General features: G+C 37.3%; 1 protein-coding gene across 15 annotated transcripts in view; it reads left to right on the forward strand.

Moving 5' to 3' along the window:
- The window catches only part of NRXN3 (neurexin 3), a 912,175-nt gene that overhangs the window by 778,105 nt on the left and 112,163 nt on the right, over positions 1 to 21,907 (forward strand). For all 15 annotated transcript variants that reach the window (XM_041424942.1, XM_041425182.1, XM_041425016.1 and 12 more), the window contains one exon: positions 648 to 819. In XM_041424942.1, coding sequence (XP_041280876.1) covers positions 648 to 819 — 172 coding nt within the window. The remainder of the gene's footprint in view (positions 1 to 647; positions 820 to 21,907) is intronic.

Below are 21,907 nucleotides of genomic sequence, written 5' to 3' on the forward strand. Positions count from 1 at the left end.
TGCCTGCTCTTCCCTTTCAGTCACTGACTGGTGCAAAGTTTTGGGAAAACACTGCTTTATTGGTAAGGCACTGCTTGGTGTGTGATGGAGAAAAATAAGATGGGCAGCTCCTGTCTCTTAGGTGGCTTCCCTCTGGATTTCAAAGTCAGCTAATGACACTTCTGCTCCCTTCGAGTTTCATTGAGCTTCTAACTGCATTCTTCCTTCTGGATCCCACAATTATTTTTTTGGGAGTGAGGACTGTTTGCATCCCAAGAAGAATAACAGAACAAAACAGGTGTTGGGATAGCTGCCTGTCTGTGGCTGCATTTTATATAACAAGTGACTAGTAATAATCAGTAGAGATGTTGCTCAAATAACTCTTTATCCACATCTCCTGATTTCTGTTGCCTGGTTTTCTCACCTGTCTTGTGTGATGTTTTATGGGAACAAATGAGTCACTGTCTTCAGGTGAATGCTGTAAAGAACAGTGTGAAAGAAAGTGTTTGCATTGAAGCAGAACCAATGAGCTCCTGACGAAGCTCAAAATGACACTCCTGTGTATTCTCCAGTGCCATCTACCGGCACAACTACCCACTAGAGACTTAGATGCCAAGAACATTCTCCTAAGTGGCAGCAATTTTAAAACATTTCTTTTCTTTTTTCAGGAGCAAGGCAAGATTGGTGTAGTCTTCAATATTGGCACAGTGGACATCTCTATTAAAGAGGAAAGCACGCCTGTAAATGATGGCAAATACCATGTAGTACGCTTTACCAGGAATGGTGGCAATGCAACACTGCAGGTTGACAGCTGGCCAGTGAATGAACACTACCCCACAGGTACATATATTTTTCTCTTTTTTTCTCTTCCAGCGTATCTGTACCTATAACCTAACGTTTAATAACAACTGGTTTCTATATAAATCTTTGTTGCTTGATCTTGACAATAAATTCATGAGCCTGGTGATGCATATTCTATCTCTGGGAAAACAAGCTAATGGTCCTTTACATGGGAAGAATAAGCATGCCAACTGTGTGGTATGATGTCCATAGTTCATGCTGTTTCAGAGGTCTCTAAGTGAATCCTGGTTCTACACAGACTTACAAAGCCATTCAATGACAAACTTGGTTTTGCTACTTGTGATATTTTCTAAATATTTAGGATTGAAAAGTTTTGAACAGGCTTTATGAAAAGGAGCAGTTACTCTAGCCACACCCCTGTCTATACTGTCTATATAGAGTAGAAATGTAAGGAACATGGAAGATTAAGCAAGTATTTGAGCAGACCTTATGCTTGCTTCATAATTTTTTATCATCTGAATTTCACGTTTTCTCTTAGATTTGCAGATACAAAGGTTAACACCGCATCTAACCAAAATTGACAACTCCTAGTTGACTTTCTTTCAAAATGCGGTGGAAAAATTCAGTAGCTTTGGAAATTATCACCCTAAATCCATGAGGAATAGTGAATAACTAGCTCTTGATACATTGTCACATGTTTTATCCCACCACTGGCAAATCACAATGTCATGATACTTTGTCACCATGCTAAAAGATCAAAATTACTCCAAACGAAAAAGATTGCTCTGTGTGCTGCTGACAGTGCATTAGGTAGCTGAGGTGTGATGATGTGTATGGTTATAAAAGGAAGAAGGAACACAAGGAAAGAACTCTAGTGTTAACCACATTCCTCTTATTCATATATGTTGCCTAAGGTCAAGCCATGATCTTCTTGCTTTTCAATATTGAGTCTAAAAAACATTCAGTTCTTTATTTCTGAGTTAGTAGTAACTGAGGAGAGAAGGAAGATTTCTTGCTAGTGGTGTAGGAATTGTTCAAAAGAAACTTAAATTATAGGAAATATCCTGAGGTTATGGGCTAATTTATGTGACATTATACTAATAAATTACTCCAAGGGGATGACTTCATCTTTTCTACTCCCTCAGAAAGCACACAGGAAGATTTTTAAATGTAAGTCATCTGTGCTATATTGCTCTTTACCACATATGTCCTTTTGTCAATGTTTTGTGAGGTGTATGCAAAAGGATACATTTCAATTTTTAACCTTATTTTTCAAATAAGGTTATTTCTTAACCTTATTTGAAAAATTTCTTTTTGAAGAGTGCCATGACGGATATGCTGTGTTAGGTTCTAGCTCTGCTATCCATTGGTTTGAGAGGAAAGGTCCAACTGAGGATCTTTCTTCTGCTCCTTTCATCAATTATTTTGTAAAATACCTCCAATCCACTTGGCAGCCAATTACAGTCACTACAAACCCTATGAATAAATTTTCTTCATATATTGCTTGCTGTAGTAAGTCTCTGGTGTAAAGAAACAAAATATTCAGCTCAATGCTTTAGAGATTTTTTTTTAAGGGAAAATAAATCACACTCAGAGACTACCTTAGTATACTGGGCTTCTGCCTTGGCTAAAGATATTTCTATGTTTTCATTAGAAGATGTATGGTTTTATGGAATCAGCATTAATCTTATATTCTGGGCTAGTATTGAGTGTGTGCAGTTGTACCCTAAGAAAAAAAGGCACCTTTATCTTCCAGACACCTTTTCCTTTCTGTGCACGGATTTCAATTTTTGTCTGTTTATAGATGATGAATTTTTCAGCCTGTCCCTGTGAAAATAAGGCTTATGGGACCATACTTCATGTGTGCAGGTTGCTCCCTTACTCATTTCCTACTTCTTTCAAACCTATATTTTAGCAAAATAATAAAAATAAAAAAAATAGAAAAATAACCCCAAAACCCAAAAACAAATCAAAACAAACAAACAAAACAAACAAAAAAAAAAAAAAAACCAAAAAAAAGCCAAACAAACAAACAAAAAAAAAAACCCAAGGGAGGAGGGCAATGTTCCAGCCTTCCCAAAGGAAAGAACTGTGGCTTGATATCAATTCATGTTAAATACCAGAATATCCATATAATAGAGTGGCATTATGAATGCCCAAGATTCAGAAAAGATTCAATGAACCAATTATTACAGGAAACCAATACTTATTAGTCCCATTTTCTGTGCAGTCAATGGTTTAAATAAAAGACTGAACAGGAGCTTTTAAAATGAATTACTTGTTGTCTTTCACAAACCAAACTTGCACTGTTGTGTTTTGATCTGACTGCAAGACCAAATCTTTGCTCAGCAGAGATTCAGTTCTATAAAGGCTTTGTGGTTGGATGGACCCAGGCTAATCCAGTGTGTTTCAACTGGAACCTGCTGAAAATTTAGATTCATATCAAACTTGAGTGATAGTAGCTGAGTAATCCCCTATGTTTCACATCTCATCATGTCAATTCTGGAAATGTAGTTATTTGTAGTGTTTAAAAAAGGTTGTATTTGTAGACTTTGCTTGGGCACACTGCGATGTCTGCAAAATGTGTACTTGGTTTTCTACACAGTGCTATGCCCTAATGTTTACAAATTTTATAAACTCTCTAATGTTTCTTCTTTGTCATCACACATGGTGCAATCTTCAGTCAGGGCTGCATTCTGAAATGGTATTTCCATGCTCCTCTCTGAGTTTTATTATTTGTAGAAGGATTATACATTAGACTCATAATTACTTGCTCAATGAAAAGTACAAATAAAAGTTGGATATTCATTAAACGAGCAAAGTGAGAGAATATTGGCTTTTCTTAAAACACAGTCTTTAGTTAAATTGAAATTAACTGAAACTAGCCCAATGGGACCAAAATGCTCCAAAGCTGTATTTTTACAACTTCAAATAAAAGACAAGGAAAATAGAATGACAGCAAACTTACAACTCAGGCACTGACATTTTGGGTTTTATAGCATCCAATTGCATTCCAGTCACCTGCAACATGGGCTTTACACTTTCTTGTGAGGAAAAGGGTTAGAGAAAAATGGTAAAGGAGGGAATTAACTTGGAGCTAAAACTGGCTTTGTGACAGAAATAATCCAAATTACTAGAGATGAGATCTCATCTGTCATACCATTTCAAGGTACCAGAGTTTCTGTTACTGGACAGTAAGACAGAACAGTGGCGCAGTATAAGTATCTTGAGACAAAGCTCCTGAGACCTAGGAGATGTCAAAAAAGTAGCATTAGCACAAAGACTGCTGTCTGCAATTCAGCTGTTGTGGTTCAGCCAAAACCATTGAGCTGTCTGTGATTTATTTGCATTAGTTTTGCCCTTTCTCCTCTCTCTCAAGAACACAGTAAGAGATGGGCTTTTTCCATAGGCTGTACTGATAGCCAATTTCTTCATGCTTGATTCATTAAGTTGGTTATCACAATATGATATCATTTTTCTCAGTTAGGGTATAAAACTTTTACTGTAGTCTAAAGTACAGTTTTCTATGGCTTCCTCCCTTCTGTTGTCTCTCATGCTTTCATGCTTTTAAGTATCTCCCAGAAAACAGCTTACATAAATTTTTTGAGACAGCTTACATAAATTTTCGGAATAATTAGAAATAAATCTTCAGTTTTTACACAGAACTGGGATACCTCCATGCTTAAGTTTTCATTATTTCTTAAGCAGGATGGGTTCTTTTTACTCAGTTCACTGTCTTTTCTTCCAAAGAAATACTTTGTGTGATGCCAGATTTGTAGTGTATGTCAAAACAAGCCTGATATTCCTGTTCATTCATCCAGGCACCAGCCACATTTTCTGCAGTAGGGAAAAAAAAATCAACTATGTGAAGAGAAGCTGTGAAGTCAGAGTATCCATGGTAAAAAAATAAAATCTTACTGAAGTAATGTTTAAAAGGAGAGGATTAAAGGAAAGAAGGCAACAGGTAGGAAGGAGCTGTCATTTAAAGAAATGCATGATCCGTCAACACAAGTGTAGCCTGGAATTTTTAATGCATTTTAGAAAAAATAGTTAAGACAGTATTAAACAACTGGGTTATTGTCAGGGTTCATTATTTCATCCATACAGTTCATATTTTGTATTTTTCCCCTTTATCATTCTCGAGTTATCTCTGAGTCTTCTTGCAGTAGTCTTTGCCCTTTCAAATTACATTATTCTGCAGGTTTTTTGCTATGGATAAAAAAAAAAAAAATAGTTCATCCCCTATGCCCCTACTTCATTCAGTCTCTGAAGTACATTTCTGAGAGGAAATTGTATTTCTGGAAAAGCTGGACAGTTAACTCTTGGCAGCAGAACTGACTGCTCTGGCCAGATGAGTGCATACCTATAAAACAAAAAGCTGATTCTGAGACCCTGATATCTGTTCTGGAATTTTCTTTCTGAGTAGTTCCAGTTCCAAGGATTGAATGTTCCTGAACTGTTGAGCATATCTTCTTTTTTCAATTTCATTTGAAAGCAATCCAATTTGAACTACATCTTTGTTAGTCTGTATGAGACAGTCTTTGTCTAAAACAATAAGCTTTCTAGAAACAGGTCAAAGTGATAGTGGTTTAGATTCTCCTACCTATCTAAAATGAGAAAGGCATCAACCTTGCCTTGCTAAAATGTATTTCTTCATTTGCTAGGTGGAAAGATCTGAAGTAGCTTTATTTGTGCCACACACTTTATGTAAGATAGGGAGAAAAACTGGCTGAGTTCTTACTTGCTTTTTTCAATAATTTTTCTAGCTAACTGAAGGAGTACTGAAGGATGCTAGCAGCAGGACTCCTCTCAATTATCTAACAAGGGTCTTGGTGTCTGGGGAGGTCCCTGCTGACTGGAACCTAGCCACTGCTATTCCAGGCTGTAAGAAGGGTGTGAGAAAAGATACAGGGAACTACAGACCTGTTAGTCTAAACTCAGGTCCTGGAAAATTATGAAGCTTATACTGTATGCTACTGAAAGACATTTAAAGAATAATGCAGTCATAAAGGACACTCAACATGTGTTCACAAGAGGAATGTTCCATGTAACTAATTTTCTGTCTTTTTATTGTAAGGTCACCTGCCTTGTGAATGAAGGGAAGGCAGTGGATGTAGTTTTTCCTGGATTTTAGTAATGCTTTTGATACCATCCCTCACCATTCCAGACAAGTTGCCCAGCTGTGGGATGAGCTGTGCACGGTGCACTGGGTTAGGAACTGGCTGAACTGCAGAGCTCAAAGGGCTGTGGTGGATGGGGCTGCATCTGCCTGGCAACTGGTCACCAGAGCTGTTCCTCAGGGTTCAGTTCTAGGGACAGTTCTGTTTAATATATTCATTCTTCTGTGGTAATGTCAACTATCTCATGGATGAAGGGAAGGTAGTGGATGTAGGAAGTTTGCTAATGAGACTAAACTGGGAGGTGCTGTTGACCCCCTCAAGGGACAAGAAGCCTTGCAGGGGATTCTAGCTGGATGGGAGCACTGGAAAATTATTAATGGGATAAAATTAAGCGAGAACAAATTCTGGATTCTGCACCTGGAGCAGAGTAACACCAGGCATTATTAGGAATTAGGAGAGGAGTGGTGGAAATCAACCCTGAAAAAAGAGATCTGGGATGCTGGTGGGCGGCAGCTCACTGTAAGTCATATGTGGACCCTGACAGTGAAAACACAAACCATGTCCTGGGGAGCATAAAAGCCAGCACAGCCAGCCAGTCAAAAGAAGTGGTTGTCCTGCTCTATTCAGCGTTGGTGTGGTCTCACCTTAGTGAGACCTCACGGTAGTGCCCCACAATTTTAGAAGGATGTGAACATCCATAAAAATGTCCAGAGGACAGCAACAAGGGCTGGAAGGCATGTCCTGTGGAGAGGGGCTAAGGACTTTGAGGTCGTGGAGTTTGGAGCAAAGCAGGCTGGGGATGACATTGCTCTTTGCAGCTTTCTGAGGAGGGAAAGCAGAGCCAGGTGCTGAGCTATTTTTCCATAGTACTTAGTGATGGGACATGCAGGAATGTTTCAAAGCTGCACTAGAGGAGGTTCACAATAGATCTTAGGAAGCATTACTTTACTGACAGACTGGTCAAACAGAACTATTTTTCCAGGGAGATTGTCAGCAAGCCTCATGCCCATAAGTGTTTAAGAGGCATTTGGACACTGCCCTTAAGAACATACTTTGGCTTTTGGCCTGCCCTGATTGAGCTAGATAATTGTTGTAGCTACTTTCCAAATATTCTAGTCTAGTTAAAACTACTTGCTCACAAAGAAATAGAGAATGTCAGGCAGAGGTTATGGTTTTGTGTTTAAGTGAAAGGTGATGCAACAAAGGCTATAGAAAGAATCTCATGACTGTCAGTTTTTCTCAATTTTTTTTTTCACTTTGTGATTTCTCATCTTTGAGAAAAATTCACGATATTGAGGCATGTTTTGGGACACCTGAAATTATATACTGCATCTCCATAACATAGAAAAAATAGATGTATTTTTCATTTCATCTGTTTTAACTGTTGAGGATTAATTATGGTGGTGGAAAGAACTTGAAGCATTTGTGTTTGTCTTGATAAGATTGAAAGCTTGGTTCCATCTTATTCTTCCTTTAGGAAAGGTATTCTGTGATTAAAAGTATCAGAATAATTGGAATCTGGCATTTTTAAAATTGCTGTTACGCATTTGATACTTTTGCAAAGTGCTGAATATTTCTCAGTGAGATGATGTTAACCCTTCCCTGCTTGCATGCTTGTTTGATTGTAACAAATTTGAATACTGGTTGCAGCCTAATAAGATTCAAAATATCTCGATCCTTTTTTTTTTTTCTCATAAATACCCACCCAAACCTATTGTAGACACTTTAAAAATGGAATCATACAGTAGGAGAACTTAAGCCAGCATCAGAGATTTTACAGGAATTGTGAGATGGGAAAAGTGAAGCATGTAGCTGTTTTGGTGAGAGCAGACTGAATACTGACTGAATACTGCTGAGGTGAAATGGAAAGGGCATTTTATAAAAGAGGAACCTGAAGTTGGTTTAAGTAGTAAGTGTTGCATGGCACACCCAATCCATGATGGGCACTATTGTAAATTTCTGTGAAAAACAAAAAAGCAGATTTCATTTCCAGAGATGTGGATATCCACCGATCCAGCTATCTTTAAATGCAGTGCTGGTTCTCAGTATCTCTGAAAATGGTTCTACCCATCTCTAGAAATAAAATTCCATGAGTTTTACACAGCTGTGACTATTGAATGAGAATTCATAGTCTGCTTTAAAACAGGTCATTTATTGTCCTACTCAAGCCATTTATTACCTTTCCCATGTTATTTTCAGTCTCCTTCCACAACTGGCACGATCTTTTTGTTCAATGAGGTCTATTTCCCACCTCATCCCTCTACTGAAAGGACTCTGAGGACTTCTCTTCTCTTCTCTTCTCTTCTCTTCTCTTCTCTTCTCTTCTCTTCTCTTCTCTTCTCTTCTCTTCTCTTCTCCATTCTTGTTGGCTTTATTTAGTTTTTATCGACAACATTTTCTTTCTCTCCCTCTGTGATTTCCCAGCCATGAGATAAATAGCCTTGTATCTTACAAGCTAAATACAATTACTGCTATCAAAACTGGAGTCTTTCTCTCCCTGTAAATGTCTCTTGGAAGCTGATAAGCTGTTCAAAGCAAACTGCAGGCTTCTGCCTAATCCTGAGATTAAACATAACCACCCAGAAGACAGCAAGAGATAATTGAGGAGGGGGGTTGGGAAGGCAGGCAGGAGAGGAAGAGAGAAGGAGAAAATGAGATCCTCTCCTGAGATATTAGGAGGACATACAGAAGGCTCAAGGTTATTTGTAAAGGAATTACACAAAACACACAAGAGCTTGTTATGATGAGGAATTTCCTCAGATAATGCAGTGGTTGTTGTAGTTGTTAAAGACAAAATTTAACAAGGATTTGTTTGATGTAAAGCATGCAGGGCAGCTCCCACCCATGACTGATTTTTATGTATTATCCCCATCTTGTCCTGTAAACAGAAGGTCTCACAAGATTGTATCCAGATTCTTTGTGCATGCTAGAGTTCATCTCACTGGCTTTATTGCTGGACATGGGTAGACAGTAGATTTCCCAAGACTGAAGCAGGGGACTGAACCGACTTCTCTGTGCTCTGTTTTGGTACCTGCTGACCAACCTAGAAAATAAGAGTGCTTTAATTGTGGAGAAATAGTGTGTGATATCTGCATTAGTCTTCACTTATGTAGGCAGAATTACTGGAGGTTGATAGTTTTTATGAGTCAACCCAATACAGTTGAAAAAATCAGCCTCATTTCAGGATATGTAAGTTCTTCATGGTAGGTTTTTTTAATTGGTGGCATTATATTCTTCTCCTTCTGTAATTTTTTTGTGTCTTCTGTTTCTGAAAGCTTGTCTGGTTTTAACTGTTATCAATGGGATATTACCTCTTCCAACTTTGCTTTATTTAATTTGTAATGCATTAGACAAGAAAAAGAAGGTAAGTTTAGATGGTCTAGTAGTAGTATCACTGGGGAAATTAGGAAAAGACTATGTATTCTTTCTTCAGCTGACATGTGCACTGATATTGTAAATAATATGCAATGCTGTGACTATTAGTTCTTGTGAGCTCAGTGATGCAAAGTCTCATGCTGATTGTGAAATTAACAAGGAAAAGTCAAAAGCAGAACTAACTGAGATGTCTGAGTCATTACAACAAGTTCTTTCTAAGTTTGTACTTATCCCTGCACAGTACCTCTACGTGGCTCATATTGCACCACTTCAGTGATTTATAAATGTTCAGTAATGGAGCCTTAGAGGAAATTTCTAGTTCTCTGTGCTTTTCAGAGTCTGGGTCCTCCTCCTCCAAATTCATTCTGTGTCTTGCAGAATGACTTCGACATGTCATTTCCTCCTCTTTCCACCCTTCAACTCCCCACAAAAACTTTGGTTTCTGCCTTCTTGCATCCCTGTAGCCATCTTTTCTTTCCCTCAGACTTGAGGCTGTTATGATCTCCTTTTCACTTTTGAAACCTTGCTTCTGAAACCAAGGTAATAGTAAGAAGTTTGGCTGAACCAGTTGTCTTCATGAAAATGGGTCTTGTGCTGGATGACTTGGAATCATTAATGTGTTGCTCGATCTGCATGCTGAAGGGATTTTTTTTTTTCTTGGTGCTACCAGATCCCACTGTGGTCTTAAATTTTCCTATCCAAATGTCCTTCTGAGTGGGCAATGAGTAAGAAAAAAGAGAACTGATTTTTGATCAGCCCTGTAGGCTGAATGCTATCACCAGGGTTCTTGTTGCATTCTTTGTTGTGGATTTTGACTTTTCATATTGTACTCATTTTGTGGGACTTAAATGAGCTCTCAGATGCTTCCTATCAGCATGAATTGGAGACAGCTTGTAAAGTGCCTTTGACAGATTTACTGCATTTCATAATGAGCCTAAAACATATAAAAAGACAGGGTTAATAAAACAGAATTGGAGAAGCACATTTTGAAGGCAGTACTGCAACATATGTTGAAAGATCTGCCAAGAGGGATGATTAAAGCATGACAAGTTGATGAAATCAAGAGTTGATTGTAGCTTGTCACTGCAGGGCCATAGCATCTATAATATATTTATAGGATTGGAAAACTGATAAATATGGCTACCAGATATGAACACTCAAGTTTTGTTCCCCTGTGTCCAATGACATCTAAAACTCCATATATGAAGTCATCAACAAAAAAAACAGACTTTGGAATTTGTGCAAAAAACCTCATGTTAATGCATGTGTTTCCATCCTGGATGATGGGATAGGATCTGACATGACATCAAAGTTACATAAATGTTGCCACTATGCTTAGAGTTTAATTGCCATGTACTTTGTGTTTTGCTTTTCCACAGAAAAATTGAAGCTGTGGTTTATTTCTGATTTGCCCCATCCTCAAAGAGTTTAATGAAAGTGTTTAAGAATTTTCTGTCTTCCAAACTCTGGTTTTGAGGACAGAAGAGAGAAAAGACAGGAAACAAACCAATAAACAAAAAAAGATGGTTATATTGCAGCTTCCAGTAGCCATTGCTCTTGTTTTGTTTCTTAAAACTGATCTGAGCTCTTGCAACAAGCTGCATTCAGTCTGGGTGAGCTGTAGTTTTAACTTCACCAAGTACCTCAAGCTCATGTGAGTGGCAGCCTATCAAGCACTGGGATTTGTCAGCTTGGTATCAAGAAAGAGGGAAATGCATGGGTCTTTATGAAGATATGTAGCGTAACAAAGCAGAACAAGCAGCACAATACGATTTAACAATAGGGTTGAAAGAAGGAGTTTATCTAAGGAAGGAAGTAAACACGGAAAAGTATCTTCATGCAAGTTGCCATGACCATCTAATTCCCACCCAAGATCCCACTGATAGTCCTTGAGGGAGAGAGGAGAGGAGTAAGAAGTATTCTTCTGTAGCAGTATTTAATACTGCTACATACCAGTCACATAAAAGGTTGTTCTAATATGCAAATACATGCCACAGAGGCAACACTACTTTTAATTTAGCCAAAATATTTATCTTTTTTATAGCCTAGATAAAGAAAATATTACCAGAAAGTACTGGCAGTTTGAGTAAAGGTTATTTTGGTGCTGTCCAAAAAAACAGAGAGATGTATTATATGTATTGTATATTCAGCTGTTAGCTGAATTAGTGTAGCAACACTCTTACATCTTCCTGCATCAGACTAGATGTCCAGTATGTCAAATCCACAGACAAATACCAAATACTTGAGAAGAAAATTTGCTTTAATGGTCAAAATGACACTTCTTTCCAATGGTCCTGGATTTGGAATTCTCTTCTGTCTTCCCAGAGCCTTACTATTCATCTAATCAAGCTTATTGAGTCTGAGACCTGTCAAGTGTCTGAAGCTCCAGACAATTACAGTAACCCACAATGGAAACAACAAAAATATGCCCCAAAGATGTCCTTTTAAAAAAAATTGCCGTACTTCTGCATTTAGTTTGTGATCTGAAATATGAAGTCAAGCTATATGTGTTTGTATTGTATCTAAAGTAATTGCATTTGTATTTCTCAGTTGGAAAGCAAACGGTTCCTTTTTTTTCCCTCATTAATTTATTTAGGAAGACTTGATTGTGTGGAAATACTCTCACTTCTTCTGCAGCTGGAGAAGTTGCTCTGCTGCATTCTGACCCCATTGCTCAGCCAAATTTAAACCATAACAAACCAAAACCCAGCTAGTTTAGTGTCATCTCTAATGTTTCTCCATTTCTCTCATTATTTTTCAATTGATGGTATTGATTCTTGCATCTCAGTTCTTTCCTCTTAGCTTAGTTCTGTTGACTAGGGTTCTTTGTAAGATAAATTCTTGCAACACAGATTGAATACCTAGGAAAAATTGTATTAACCTTTGACAATGGTAGTATGGCATAAACTAAAACTCATGAAGAGATGAGCTTTATGATTTCCCAGTCCTAGATTTGCTCTTTTGTCAGAATGATCACTTAAATATTCCAAGATACAGTATCCATAGGGCTATGATGTATCTTTCTGCCTAATAGTTCTCCCCTGGTATCTGATTTAAGAACCCTGGAATATCCCTAAGTATTGGCATTGCATTCATTTACTTACCACAGACTTTTGAGTCCCAGTGCCTGAAATACTATGGCACAAAACAGATATAATCCATGTGGTTTTCCCCCATGTGGTTTTCCCTGCATTTCTTTGACATCCAGCCATTTTCCATGTATAGTAATTACAGGCTAAGAGATATAGGTCTATCCTGATAGCTTGGTCTTCCCAACAATTCCATAACAAAGTATACAGCTGTTCAACACAGGCAAGTGTATCCTGATGAATCCTCAGATATTTTGAGCTATTCTCATCTGTTGGTGTCTATTGCTCCATGATTGTATGAGGTCCAGGTACCAGGCATAAACCTTATCAACAGTGATTTCTGGTAAATTTCTCCTTTGCTGGCATAAGATTAATTAGAACCATAGAAGGACTTGGGTTGGAAGGGACCTTCAGGATCATGTAGTTCCAAACCCCTGGCATGGGTGGGAACACTTTCCACTAGAACACATTTCTCAAAGCCCCATCCAACCAATTGCTATTGCTTCAGCCATTTGATGGTACATCAAATGTAGCTGTATAACATAGTGCAGAGAAGGATGGAGAAATATTTCTGAGATGGAGACTCAGGCTAAATAGAATCCTGCTGCACAGCACAGTGCAGTGAGTTCCCAGACATTAATATATTTATGTTTCTCTCCTGGGTTAGTTCTATTTCAGTTCTCCTGATCAAACAGAGTTTTTATGTTTTATTTCTTCTCTATCTCTCTCTCTCCCTAACTCTCCTTCTGTCCCTCTCTCTCATAAACACACATGTGTGCACAGTAAGAATGAGCAAACAAACATCTGTCCTGAGGGATCACAGGCTTGAACAACTTTCTGTTTTTCTGATCATATTGCCTGCAGAAAAAACAGTGCCAGCTGTAATCCCAGGTTGACATGCTGACATGCAGTGACAGAAGGGGTTTCTGCATCCACATCAGCCTTTTCCCTGCTCGCTAAAGGCACTGGAAAGCATGAAGTCATTAAAATCCAATGCTACAATCTGAAGCAAAGCAACTGTGTGAAAGGATGGTCAGAAATGAAAGGGGCCAGTCATGGAGCTAGGAGTCAGAAGTTCATGAATCCCAGCCTTATATTTAGAGATGCCTTTCTTTGTGATCTTGGGTAATGCTTTTACCACTCTGCAGCTCAGGTTTTCCCATCAGTAAACTGAGGACAAAGTTCCAATTTACCTTGTCTTTGGTGACTTAAATAGAAAATATTCTACAATTCACTGAACATGGAAGTCTTTCTGGGTCCATGAATTTGCATCTTTGCTACTTACTGAGTACCTGGTGCTCTTGGTCATGGCACAACTATGTGAATAGCATCTGTCTGAGAAGACTCATTGGGTTGCTACAGAATCCTACAATTCTCTTTTCCTTTTTCTAAACTGATGCAAACAGAAGAATTGATTTCATGATTTGTAGCAGTTAGAAATGGGAAAGGCCTGCTTGCTCTCATTTATTCCATTCTGTAATAAAGTGATATCCCCCACTGCTTTTTCAAGGAAAATTTAAGTAATTCAAGAATTTCCCTGAGGATACTGTAGCACTGTCTAATATGCAATCTTGATAGGAAGTGATTCTTAATAAATTTCTTCCTTCATCAGTTTCTTACATGCTTTTAATTATTTCCTGGCACTCACTCTAGAGAACTTGCCACTTCCATAGAGTTTTTGCCATTTGGTTATTTGTTAATGGTTAGCTTTCCAGTCCTCATCAGTGACATTTGACAAAGGGCCTTACAGGTTTTACTCTCATTATTGTTACTGACTGAGAGGCTTCCCTACAGTAGCACTGTGTTAATGGAAAAGGAGTGCACATGCTCTCTCTATTTGTACATTTAATTCCCTATATTATCTCCCTAATAATATGTGCACAGGGAAATGAGATTCAGAAGCATCTGAAGGTTTCTAATGGAGACAATCCAGCTGCCAGCACCAAGGCAGAGACTTCAGGTCTGCTGGAACTGAGCTGCTCTTGTTTGCAGGGTAGCGAGCCACTGATCCTTCAAAAAGCAGGTATAAATCCACAAGTTTTCTTACCTTAGATCATGCATCCTCCAAAGGCAACTGAGCTGTTTTCAGTCTCACATTGCTCCTGGAAACAAAATAGCTACACTCATGTAGCTCCAATGCCTAACCCCAAATATGTAAATTAGATTAGTGTTTCTGTGTCCTGACTTTGCGTAATGCACAAAACAGATAAACAACCTCTAAATAAGTGAGAGTTAATAGAATTTAAAGTGTCAATACAAATAAAATGCTTTTGGTATTTGATTATTTCTGCTAGTTCCCACTGGGCAACATAAATCACATCCTGACCTTTCATGAGGGAATCAAAGAAGTGGGATGTGGGGATAATAGCAGTGTATTTTATTCCAATCTCTGATTTCTTCTTGCAAAATTTTTTCCCCCTTGCTTAAAATAGAAAGACCAATATGTAGTTTTAGGTTTTTTTAATAGACACTTCAGACTTGGCTTCCTGACTTGGGGCTCATTTTGAGTCTGATCAGTGAAAAAACACAGTAATTTACACATTCCTTACAAAACATTTCAAACATCTAGTAATGTAGGCACCCAAACTGTTTCATATTTTTACAGAGGTTGAACTGGTAACTGCTTTCTCTGTACTGTACACTGGTTCAGTTTTCCAGCATAGCTCAAATAAGAACTAAAGCAGACTGCTTTTATTTCATGCCCATGGCCTCAACTTCTACAGGGCTGAAGTGATTCAGCATAACGTGCACGTATAAAATAGGACTTGAGTCACATTTTTGACAATATCTTTTTTTCTTCTGGATGCTTAAAAAGGTTTTATTAACCTTCTTCCACCTTTGTTAGTCTGAGTTTTCTTTCGTTTTGCTCCTATTGTGCTTCTGTGTTCGATTATCAAAGGTAAGGCACTTATTTTCTCAGTCATCCAAAACAGGATTGAAATACTAATCTAAGGGAGGTTGAAATGTTACTGATCTTGTCCTGGGGCAGAGCATTCAATTAGATAACTTCTTCAAGTCTTTCTTTGTCATATTAGTGTCACTGTGGTCCACGTTAGCTATACCTCCTGCACAGACACTTAAACTCCTATCTCTTAGTTTGCTTCTGGATTTCCCAATGATTTTGGCCTGAATGTTGCTTTACTTTAAATTAGAACCCCAAGTTTTTTAGGCAAAAAAAAATAAATAAATAAAAGAGGGAGTGGTGGCATTGTAAAGATTTTGCTTGAGGTACTAGAGACTTAGAAGCAGCTCCAGTTGCCTGAATAATTTTTACTGTTGGAGTCTTGCTTGCTAATTCTCTCTCATATTTTTAGTACTTACATTACCAAGACCTTGTTGTCTCTTGTCATGAGGGCAGTGAGCTGAGGAGGGTTGCAGTGTGAAGGTCAGCTTTTAACTCCAGTCCATAGTGAGATGAACAGAGTAAAAGGTGTTGCTCCCAGCAAACAATGTGATCAGAGGGAATTGAAGATAAAGTCAAGGGCATCCAGGACTAAGGGGAAAATGAGGACAAGAAATCAAATGAGAATTCAGTGAAAAAAGATGCAACTTTATTGAACAGTGAAGGCAGGGGAAAAAATATAATATCCAAGAACTGAAGCAAAGCTAAACAATGTTAAGACTTGTCTATTTTTCAGTTCACTCAAATGAAATGAAATCCCAAATTTGAATTAATTTTCCATAGCACTCCTTTTATACAAGGTAAAACTGAAGCTTTACAAGAATTTTTAGAGGGACAGCTTGTGACAGTTAGAAAGATTCCCGATCATCTGCCTTATAATTATTCTGTTTAGCATGGCCATCCTGTTTCATTTTTGTATGAGCCTCATCTGTGGTTTCAGGTTTGGACATTTTTCAAGTGTTTTCTAAAGCCACTGTAAGTAGAGATTTTTTTTACTTGTTTGGATTTTATTGTAACCATTCTCTATGTTATATAACATAAAATACAATATGGTCTTACAGTAACACAACAAAATAAACATCTATACATGAAAAGACCTGATACTAAAACTTGATTGTAAGTGTTGTTATTTCTTTCTGATGAATGGAGGAAGGTCTAGTCTTAGTAAAGGATTAGAATCTATTTTTAATAGACTTGTGTCAGTTATCTAATTAAATACAAGCTATGAACAAATACTGGTTGTACTTTGTAGTATTTAAAACAAAATATGTACTTAAGGAAATGTGAAAACGAGGCAATTCAGTGTATTGTAAGTTTTTAAGTGCAGCTGCCTGAAAACAGAAGTGGTTAAAGAGGCTCAGTCTGTGCCAGTCACAAGCACACTTTGGAAACTTTTGTTCCCTTTCTCAGAGGGGAAATGGTAGTTCTCCATGATGCATGCAAGTCTCCTTTTCCAAGGCACACAGCATCAGCCCTAGGAGAGTTTTGGGGTTGAATTGAACTGAATCAGTTTTTGTTAGTAGAGCATTTACCCATTAAATATACACTTTTCATGCTGTAGGAGACTGCTTCTCTCCCATGATGATGTCAATTAAGTGTGTGTAAATCTTAGTGAGATTATGGGCATCCATAAAAACTCAAAGGGAGCTGTCATTGCGGGCTGCTGGGTGAACTGAGCTATCACACATTAGGTGTTAACAAGCCCTTTTCCTAATGATCTTCCATCTACAATAAGGGGAAAATTGTGGAAACATTTTAAAGCTTGAACACTGATCTCAAGATGTTTCTTTAAATCATTAGTATCACTGCAGCATCTTTCATTTAATAACTGCTCATTATATAAAATGTCTCATTCTTTTTAGATACTTAGAAGCAATGAAGAAAATTCTGCTTCATAGAACAGCCTTTGAGAGTAATTTAGATGAGATGAGTTTTTTCTTATGGTATTCTTTTCACCACCTTCACAGATTTGACAACATATCAGGATGGTTTAATATTCCACCTAAAAGCAAGTACTTTCTTTCTGCCCAGTGCAATTTGCTGGAACCTTTCAGTTTTTCTCTTTCACACCTAAGAGGTAGTAAATCATTATGATTGGTCTAGGCCAAGAAGCAAGATTTTCCAGAGCTTCACTTTTCTTGTACTTTCTTTGGCTTAAGATTCCATTTTGGTTTAGAAATAAGCTTAATGAAATAAAATTTGTTTGTTTTCTTAAAGGAACCATCAGCGGAAAAGAACAATATCTTCCAGCACTGAAGGGTTTTGGAAGAAAATTCTGCTTTGCCCATGAGCAAATTTAAACTGTGTCCCTTGGACTCTTGCACTGCATAAAAAGTAATTCCTGTGGGAGCTGCCAGTAGTGATTGGTGCAAGCAAATTATTTTGATTTTTTTCCCCCCATTTTAGTTTGTTCTAAACTGAGGATTAGTGAAAGCTAAAGTTCAAAGTGAATCTGATCTATTTATCAGGATAGTCTGTGGAGCTGGGATACTGAAGGCTTCAGGAAAAAGACAGAATGCTGGCAACCGATCATATTTAACCAGTAGGCTCTTATTTTTATGACTGGATTCAACAATTCCTTGGGAAAAAGAGGGACAATCCAAAAAAACCCCAAAAAACATAGAGCACTTCTGCCATATTCCTTTCCAAAGTATTTGGTCCTTAGCAATGTCCATGGTATTTGAAATATTTAGAATATTCAGGTTAAACAAGATTCAAGAACCTAGAAGATTTCAAAATGCTACCATTGAAATCCTTGAGTTCATAAAAGCCTGATTGCTTATCAGTATGTTGAGAAACTTAGGACATGCAGCAGAATTTCTATTAATTGTGCATATTAGTACTAAATGGGACAAAAGACTTCTTTTAATCCTAGTCTTCACAGTTGTCTTTAGAATTTTTACATGAAAAAGGAGTAAAAATAGGCAAAATAATGTGTTTATGAGGCACAGTTCTTTAGAAGAAGCTAAGTTTTATGCAGATCTAAGTCATATTGATATACAGGAATTTATTATGTGGATGAAGGAAAAAAGAGGAAACTTCTTTAAACTGAGCCTTTACTATTGGTACTTCAGTCACATAAGCAGCTAGAATCAATGGGAGGAAAATATTTAGTAAATCACAAGTAGCAAAACTAATCAACACCATTTTACTATAAAAAACTTTATTCTGTGACCTTTGAGACCCACATTGATTCTGAATGCAGAAGAATTATGTTATTAGGAGTGTTTTCTGAAAATTTAAATCACTCTGTCCTGTGAATTCTATTCTGAAGAGCAGCCTGGAATCAAACCTGGACTCAAAATGAAAAAAATAGAGAGAATCTATATTAGTTATGTGGAAGGGTCGTTTGAATATGTGTATCATTCAACTATAGCATGAAATTGCATTGAGGTCACAAAAGGATTGTTACTGAAAATTACTGTGTATGAAGATGGGCAAGAAACACCTTTAATCACATCATGCCTCAGCTGTCAGAGGTTCAATAAGCTTTCTTCATGCCAAACTTATGTTACTTCGTGTTGCAAACCATGATATTTCCTTTTTGAGCTCTCATATCAAATGTTGTGTTTATTTTTTAAAGCACAACTGCAAGCCAGTATTAATTTAATAATTGTGTGATTCTATTGGTTATATTTAATGGCTATTCTAAGCACTTAACAGTGAAAAGATTGTTCTTTAGCTCACTCTTGTAACTGGGTATATAAGTAAACACATTCTCATGCACATGTTTTTAAAAGTCATTCTTAGTTATGTCTGAAATAAAATTTAAAAACAAACCAAAAAAGAATAGATCAGATACTAATGTTGCAATATAAACCTATTTGAATTTTCTAATGCCCTCAATTTTTCATCGCTTTTAAAGATATTATTTTTATATGTATTTTAATCTTGCTGAATATATCTGCATAATAATAACATAATAAAATTAAATTAAACCTGATTTAAAAAAAAAAAGTTTTTAAAGATGTGGTGGGGAATAGTTGTCCTTTCTGGCTTTCTTGAAGGTCTAGAACTATAAGAAACCCATTTTTCATTGTCATGTCTTTTTGATTGTCCCACTTCCTTTTTTTACCTCAGTCTTGTTGGCCCATTCTTGTCAGACACTCTATTTCTGAGGAATTTCAATTCACCACGTTTTTTTCTTTTCTACAGTCAGCCTTTCACACAGAGGGAGAAGCACTCCATGCCAGCCCCTGGCTGACTCTAGTGTTCCTCTGAACTGTCTTCTTTCTGAAAAAGATCTCATTGCCACCAGTAAAAGGTTACTTTTGTGTGTGCATACCAATATGGATGAAGACAGAGGAGTTTCTTGTTGCTTGTAAATAGTGTTATAGAATTTCTTTAGGGCTATGGAAAATGTGCCTGTCCATCGACATTATACCAATGCACTCATTTAACCACTAGTTCTAGCTTAGATGTACTGTATAAAGTGGGGAATAACCCCCACTTATATCAAAACTGTGTCTATCACATGTAATATAGATGCAGTAGCAGCCTCTTTGTAAGTGTTCAAGTCTAAGCTGAGAGAGAAATTTAGGTCTTTAAGTGCCATTGAAATGCCTCCTGAGGATTTTTCAGAACCTAGTACTCTTTCCCAGCACACACACACACAAAAAAAAAAAAAAAATGCACACTGCAACTAAACAAAAAAAAATCCTAAAGGAGATACAGAATTTTTATGATTGCATTTATGAGACTTATCTGTTTTGATGGGCATTGATTAGTGTGTTCAGAAAAGGCCTAAGCTGAATGTCTTGCTAACTAATCTTAAAAAAAGAATTGGTTTTGTAGTGAGATTGACTTAATTTTTTTCTGTTCTCCCCAAACCAATGGGTCTGCTTCCTGTAAGCTGCCCCTAGGCTTAAATGAATGGCAGAACTTGCAGGAAAGGAAGCTTTCATTTAAATTTATTATTATTAAACAGATGAAATATGTTTTTTTTTTTTTTGTTAATATTGCTGTCTCTTTAGCTCTAGGTGGAGTTTTTTCTTTGTTTTTGTTGTTTGTATTAACTCAGCTCCTCTTTATCAGTTTTTGCTTGGTTCCTGGATTGAACATGGTTCAAATTTTCTGTTTAGGAATATGTATTTGTAGAAGTATAGAACTGACTTTTTGGTGGTGCTGATATGAATTATGAGAGCTAGGAATGTACTTAAAGGTAACTTCATGTCTGTCAGTGACTCCAAGTCACCACAGTACATTGTTAAATATGACTTGACAGATGACTGAGAGAGTATTTTCAATTTTATCTTTTCCTCTTAGTTTATCTGAATAACCAATGTATATGGCAGGCATCTGAGGTGTAACAGAGAAACTGGAGCAATAATGTGTGTCAGCTGGTGCTTAATTAGATATTTCTGCAATAGGGAATAGCAGTTTCCCACAATTAATATATAATATATGGAAGGTAAAAAGTCATCTGACTTATCAGGAAGTTAGTAAGTAATTGGGCCAGTAAAGTTGTTCTTAAATGCTTTTAATTTTTTTTTACTGTACACCCCAAATAAGCAGCAAAGCTCCTAAATGTTCCTCATTATAGTTGGAGATACTAACCCAAATGCAAATTGCTGCTTTCCTTACAGCTGTGCTTACAGCGATATAGATGATGATTTTTACAAATTCTCCTTAAGATTAGGTCATACGAATCCTTGTGGGACTATATCTGGTGTGTTGCTGTAGTGCTTCTCACGTGCAGCAGAAAGTCAGCAGTTCCAAGGTGCTGCTGGAGAGCCCAGCTGCGGTCAGCAGGTACCTCACTCAGACTGGCAGCATTTCTGAGCAACAGCTGTGCTGTGAGGATGATCAAACACATGAGATTCACCAGTCATATTCCCTGCAGTATCACAGTGTCTGCTCTTGACTGGCTGGACTTACATGATTTAGTTTTTAATTATGCTTTTTTTCATTGGTCTCTCTTTACACTGAAAAAAGATTACAGCATCTGTTTCAGAAAGTCAAATAAATATGAAGCCCCATTAGGATATCTACATGTGTGACCTTAAAAGGCAGTACTGTAAATTGTACAGAGCAGTTCCTGACTTGGACCATCATTTATTCAAAACACATACCAGAGCACAACTGATTTACTGAACTTTTACTTATGGTAACATTACTTCAGTAAGTTGTAGGCTTAATCCTTTTTCTGCAATATTATAATGTTGCATGTAGAAAAAAAGCACTTCTCTTATGCCTGTCTGAAGAGTTTTTGTAAAAATAATACTTGAAGCAAAAATTTGAATTAATCAGAAAGTGACTGTAGCTGAAGAAAATGGAAAAGCAGAACGATGGTGCTTGGTCACTGTCATCCTTAGCACCAGGAAACTGAGCTGCTCCTTTCTACTAGAGGTTCCATTTGACCATAAGTTTTCCAGTAGCTAGGGAATTTGGAGAGAGGATTTGTGTGAATCCTGTTCCTCTCTGTGCTGCGCAAGTAATAGGAGCTTTCTACCGAAGCACACTTTAATGGATGAGTCTCTTATCCATCAACATGGAACAATGGAGCTGTAATTGCTGGAATTTACATTTTGGCTAATTATTTCTGCTTTTATTTAAATTAGTTTCTAAGCATTTGTTTTATTCTGGCAACAGGCCCAATTCTTTGGTAACTGTATAGAAGTTTTCACGTGTCTTTAATAAAC

This window comes from Onychostruthus taczanowskii, unplaced genomic scaffold, assembly GCF_017590055.1.
Source record: "Onychostruthus taczanowskii isolate IOZ18803 unplaced genomic scaffold, ASM1759005v1 scaffold1, whole genome shotgun sequence".
Classification (NCBI taxonomy): Eukaryota; Metazoa; Chordata; class Aves; order Passeriformes; family Passeridae; genus Onychostruthus; species Onychostruthus taczanowskii.